Below are 6,000 nucleotides of genomic sequence, written 5' to 3' on the forward strand. Positions count from 1 at the left end.
AAATTTGTCATTCCGTGAAACGAAAACTCTCAAATGGACTCCAATAGCAGTCAAGCAAAGAAAAATAACAATATTACCATAATACAGCTATACCACGGTTATTGGTCTATTCGTCTATTCTCTCTCTCTCTCCAGCCAACCTGTCTCGCTCGGCCTTCCTTTCACCTAAATACTACGAGGACTTGGACGATGTGAGCTCTACGTCCTCCCTGTCCCAGTCCCTGGAGCCTCACCCAGCTGACTTGGAGCTGGAGGAGGAGGAGGAGGAGGAGCTACAGCCAGAACCGCTTCCGGTCATCCTTCCAGCATTGTCCAACCCCCGCCACCCCATAGTTGTGAGGACCCCCTCTATCGCGCCTGGCTTTGGGGCCATCCAGTCAACTCCCATAACAAAAATCCACCCAGTACCCTTCGGACTGAGCCCTATTGCCAGCCCTAGTGAGTAAATCACACTAACTATTCCTTTAAAGTTGTCCTTCAAAGCCAGGAGAGGACTGCTGCCAAACACTAGCACACATGCTTTGTTTCATAACTGTTGCTGTATTGATATTTCAGTTCCAACCAATAAGATCAACCTCAGTGGGGCGGACAGCACTGCTCTCGCCACAAAGACGGTAAAACATGGAGCCCCACCATCTGAGAGGACCATCCCTGTCACCATCCCCGCCCAGCAGGCTGCAGCCACTGCTGCTCTACGCAGGCAGATGGCCAATCAGAAGACAGGTAGGGGGAGCAGTTGAAAATACTACTTAGTTTATTTTTAAATGGTTAATGGGAGATGTATTAAGTTGTTCTGGGCAACACTGTGTGTCTATGAAGCTGTTTGTATAATATTGTATTGCTGTGCCTGCTGTAATTCACCAGGGGGAGACACAGACTTCCAGAAATAATATCAACCTGGTAGCTTAACGACCCAGCACAGTGCTTGCCCCATCATGTCTTAGAATCACTTACTAAAACTGTTTCAGTACAATTCAAACCAGGCATGAATCCCCGTGGATATGTCAAATTCATATAAATACACCTGCCTGGTGTGTTCCTTTTTAAAATATGTATATGTTTGTGTGTGTGTATATATGTCCATCTGTGTGTGATTTGGTTACATATGCATTTGTGTGTGTGTACCAGCTGTGGTCACTACGTTGACAGAGTCCACTTTGAAGACGGTTCCTCAGGTGGTCAATGTCCAGGAGCTCAGAGACAAAGGGCCTCCTATGCCGGTTTCCAACATCATCAGGTAAACACAACAATTATATCGATTTCTTTTGAGTTATGTCTGGAAATTTCCTTAAGTATGTGACAGTTAGTTGTGTTACGGTAGGGGAGGTTTTGAATAAATGAAGTGTAAACTATATATATATATATATATATACATAAGTCTTATGACAACCACTTTTATAAGTTTCAGGCAGTTAAAGTCAGGAATACAGCCAAAGTTCTGTGGTGTTTGCTTAATATTTCAGGTCTGGATATGGCTCTTATGATGCAGTGACAATGATATCAACAAAACAGACACTTTCATTGTCTTATTTTACAGAATAATTGTAAACAATCACACAATATTTGTAGTTTGTGGGCGCTTACTGGTGACACATTTTAGCAATATACGTCCTAACTGGTTCTCATGCAGTCCACTTTGAATTGGAATAGTCGTATTATCATATGTTTAATTAACATGGCAGATCAATTAAATTAGTTTTTTGAAAATTCAAATTTTTAAGCAATTGTTTATTCTTTTAATAATTATTTTTTTTGATCTATCCATCTTATCCTATCTGTCCTATCTATGTATATCCAGTCTAATATTAAACATGTTCTATAATATATATGAGGGTTAAATCCTGCCAGTATCCACATGGATCTATTTGTGATACAGCGAGTAGACAGTCTGTCACTGTGAGTCCTCCAGGGGTTTGCTGCTTGTTTTGAATGCGTCTCCCCGGCAGACATTTATCAGGTCACTGACTCCACCTAATCTCACGAGGCTCTGCATTCTAGCCTGTTTTCCTCAAGTATCCCATCTCTTCCATATAATTATACACTTATAAATATCACTGTCTATTTAGTCTTTCCTTTTTTTTAATGTTCAGCTCAAAATTCTGCTTCCATTTCCTGCATTTTTACAAACCTCCCTTATTTGTATGTTATGGCTCTACTCCAGCACACTGGATTTTAAATGAAACGGTGACGTAATGATGTAATATATAACAGTATGTTTAAAAAACAACCCAGTATGCTGTAGAATGGAGCCAAAACAAAACGGTGTGAATAGACTGCACTGTATGCACACTGTCTAATTGTCTCTTTTAATACCGTTATCCTTTTCACTTCCATTTCTTCTTCATGTCTTTCATTGGACTCTTAATTCACTGCATGACTCACATACTCTCGTTCTGCCCCTTCCAGTCTCCTGCACCTTCCTCTTTCTGCCTCACTGGGCTGTGCACCACTTTTTGTGCTTGATATTTCGGCAGGCCGTCCGTCCTTGCGGCTTTTCCCCAAATAAAGCCTGCTCACAATAACTAACGAGCACAGCAAGGCATTGTGAGAGTAAGATGATTATGAATGTGGGTTTTTTTTCCCTGATTCCCGCCTACTCTTTTATCTCGCAGTAGTGTAACGGTTCAGACATTTCTTCAAGTGATTCCCAGCTCGATATATTTAGTTTTACCAAAACAAAGAATTTCAAAATCGACATTGTTAAAGATTTGGTTAAAATTTAAACTACCATTCATTTAGGCTTTGAGCTAAGGAATCCTACACAAAGGAAATACTTGGTAGCAGAGAGCAGGTTTTTGGTTGTGCATACCTCATTCAGACATTAACATCTCACTAGATGTTGTATTGAATCCACGTGGACAGAATTCTAACAAACCAAACACTGAACGCTCTCTCCACTCTTTGTTCTGCTCTGTTTCCCAGCTCATCAATACCAGATCCAGCAGCTCCCGTCTTTGCAACAGTGTCTTCCAACCAGGCCAAACGAGTGAGTGCTACATCTACCCATCACTCCCCAAGCTGTCAATCATCTTGTCATATGTTTGTACACCCACACAGCTGTATGTCATTCAGTACACAATCAGATTCTCTTAAAAATAAGGTTAATTGATTAAAAGAAATATGACAATATTGACTTGACCACCTGTAGTGTTTGAGATTTCCAAGTGGAGCTGTTTGGTGCAGCCGCACATACATGTCTTCAATGTATTTTGTCCGTTTGCATGCTGTCTTTTAAACACTTAAGATGAAGCACATTCAGTATTAGTATCCCTCTGCCTGCAATTTTAAAGATTGTTCAACTTGTGACAATTCACAGATTGCCGACAGTTTTACATGCGAAGGCGGACCATTAACTACACGGGTGAGAAATGCCCCAGCTCCCTCCCATGTTGATGTTACAAATTGCAGTTTGGTGACATGGGAACTCCTCACTTGAATCTTCGTCACGGTTCAATTTAATGGGAATGACCCAAAACATACTGATCTCCAGCCACATGTGTGCACATAAACACTCACTTTTTCTCTACATCTGCCTTCAAATTGCAGCAGATATAGCGGTGTGTTCAGAGGAACCTGTGGTCTTTTAATCATACACAATGGATATACTGTTTGTCTGTATTAAGACTTTGCAGAATTAACCTCTAATAGCTGATGCCCGTTTAAAAACTGTCTTTACAGAATCCTTCCCAAGGTATCCAGAAGATGTCCAATGAAAGCACAACCTCCCCACAAACAGGCTTTGTGTTTGGTAAGCACTGCTTAGATACAGGAGCATACATAGTTTCCTCTAAGCTGTTTGTTTTTTTAATGATAAACCAATCAGCACCAGGGGCGGGTCTAATGCCGCTGTACGCTGGAACAGAGGAGTAATAATAACAGCAATGGAGGCCGCTACAGGCGACACTGCTGCTGCGATCGAGGCTGTTCTGAATCGATTAAAAGAACTGATATCTTTGAAACAGCACTCTGCTTTGATGTCTGGAAAAAAATGTATTATTTACTTCTGTCGTACTGCTACAAGATGCCGGGTTGGGACTCGTAGCATAGCGTCTTTTCTGTGCCGTCTTTGTTGGCGTATCACGGACATTGTGAATCTCCAACCCTTACAAATAATTTAAAACATTTACACAAATCCTCCCAGAATAGACACCGAGTCTGTATGGGAGAAATACCCTGACATCTCTGAATCGATCTCCTTCACTTTTGGGCTGCTGAATAATAGCTTTGAATATGATATGATATGGTCTCTAGTGATTGGAAATTGATTAGAGTGAACGCAATGTCAGAGTGTAGATGGAAACAAGAGTGTAAGGAGGTGACGATTCTGTCTTGATATTGGGTAATAAACTTCTGTGTCTTTCAGGTCAATCGTCTAAAACAGATGCTTCAGTGGCTCCTGCTTTCTCAGCAGAGCAAACCACTAGCAAAAGCTTCTCCTTTGCACCAGGGTGAGTCAATTATGAAACTTAAAGAAGCATTCTGAAATATAAAGTGTGCCTAACATGTTGCATATTATATGTTCATAATCATCAATATATGTATCCAATCAAATGTGATCTGTGGAGACCAACTAAGACCTTCCATCATTTAAAAATGCACTTGACCATCAGCTTGTGGGTGGACGTAGCTATTGGTTGCATTTGGCTATGGCAATATCAATCCCTCTCGAAATATTACTCTGCCCATATGTTCAGTTTCACTTGGTTCATTGTGACTTAACTGTTCTCTTGCAGGTCTGCAGGCTTCAGTTTTGCTTCCGTTACTCAGGGAGCTGGAATGTCACAAGGTAAGACGATACAGCAGCTTGCTATCAGAGAATCTTAGGGGCAGAACACGGCGAGACGCGGCGCAACTGGCGCAGACGCTTCAAAAACGCACCGTGGCAAAGCGAGTCAGGCAAAACAGCTGATGAGCCGGGGGAGCGGCGATCAAATGTAAATAACGGAGGGAAAAATGATTGAGTGCAGACGTCGAGCTCTTGCTGTTGAATGAGGAGGATGTGAAAATTCTATATATCATCGTAATTAACTATCGCTAATATCAATGTCCGTTCCAACGATATCTACCGGCATAAAAACAGCAAGTCAGTGGTAAAGTAGTTAAGCCCGCCTCTTGCATGATTTGATTGGTTTTCTCGGTCAATTGATTTAGGATGATGGCAAATGTACACGCACTCATCCTTTTCTTATTTGTCTCTCCAGTGAAGGATGTGAATAAGTTCTCCTTCGGTGGAAATGGCAAGATGATGTTTGGGCAGGCGGGAGAAGAGCCATTCGCCCTCACCCCAACATCCACCTCCCCTGCTCAGGGCACAGGGTCTCCCACCCAGCCTCCAAATGCATCAGGGGACAAACCTGCCTTTGCCACATCTGCCCTCAGGATAGAGCCACAGCCCCTTAAGACAATTGGAGGAGAGACTCTGGGCAGTTTCTCTGGACTGCGTGTGGGCCACGGAGAAGAAGCTAAAGATTCAGCCGCCAAACCTGCTGCTGGCTCATTTAGCTTTGGGGAAACGGGACTTGGTGTCGGCAAGGGAGCGGCGCAGTTTAGCTTTGCATCAGGTCTCCAGAAGTCTGCAGAAGATTCTACAGTAGCAGACTTGTCCATGGGGGCAGCAGCGTCAGGCAGTTTGTTCAAGCCTCCTGAACCGAACCCCAAGCAGGCCTTCCCTGTTCCCCAGTCTAGCTCCATTGCCTCAGCTTCACCTACGTCTTTCGGTAGTCTCCTTGCAGCTCCTTCAGACTCCTCAGAGGAACCAAAGTTTTCCCCGCAACCTTCGGAACCCACACCGCCCCCTGAAAAAGAACCTGCTGCTGGACCAGCTGGAGACAGCGGCAGTCCCTTTGTAGTACTCGAGCCTGCAGCAGACACCACTGCGACAGAAGCCACATCAGTTCCAGCACCAACACCTCCTTTGGCCACATTTAACCCGACCGCAAACCTTCCCTCCTCCATCACTGCACCAACTGAAGCCACCGCTCCAGCACCAGCCAGTGCGGC

At 43.5% G+C, this 6,000-nt stretch overlaps 1 protein-coding gene across 10 annotated transcripts in view; it reads left to right on the plus strand.

Annotated features, from left to right (window-relative positions):
* The window catches only part of nup214 (nucleoporin 214), a 28,539-nt gene that overhangs the window by 10,033 nt on the left and 12,506 nt on the right, over positions 1 to 6,000 (plus strand). For 7 of the 10 annotated variants that reach the window (XM_031860396.1, XM_031860390.1, XM_031860391.1 and 4 more), the window contains exons 22-30: positions 136 to 438; positions 556 to 723; positions 1,129 to 1,237; positions 2,923 to 2,986; positions 3,317 to 3,361; positions 3,679 to 3,748; positions 4,364 to 4,448; positions 4,734 to 4,786; positions 5,202 to 6,000. The exon at positions 5,202 to 6,000 is cut by the window's right edge. In XM_031860396.1, the coding sequence (XP_031716256.1) occupies positions 136 to 438; positions 556 to 723; positions 1,129 to 1,237; positions 2,923 to 2,986; positions 3,317 to 3,361; positions 3,679 to 3,748; positions 4,364 to 4,448; positions 4,734 to 4,786; positions 5,202 to 6,000 (1,696 nt within the window). The remainder of the gene's footprint in view (positions 1 to 135; positions 439 to 555; positions 724 to 1,128; positions 1,238 to 2,922; positions 2,987 to 3,316; positions 3,362 to 3,678; positions 3,749 to 4,363; positions 4,449 to 4,733; positions 4,787 to 5,201) is intronic. The other 3 variants (XM_031860397.1, XM_031860398.1, XM_031860400.1) reach the window with 1 other exon arrangement.

This window comes from Anarrhichthys ocellatus, unplaced genomic scaffold, assembly GCF_004355925.1.
Source record: "Anarrhichthys ocellatus isolate YVR2014 unplaced genomic scaffold, GSC_Weel_1.0 scaffold23, whole genome shotgun sequence".
NCBI lineage: Eukaryota > Metazoa > Chordata > Actinopteri > Perciformes > Anarhichadidae > Anarrhichthys > Anarrhichthys ocellatus.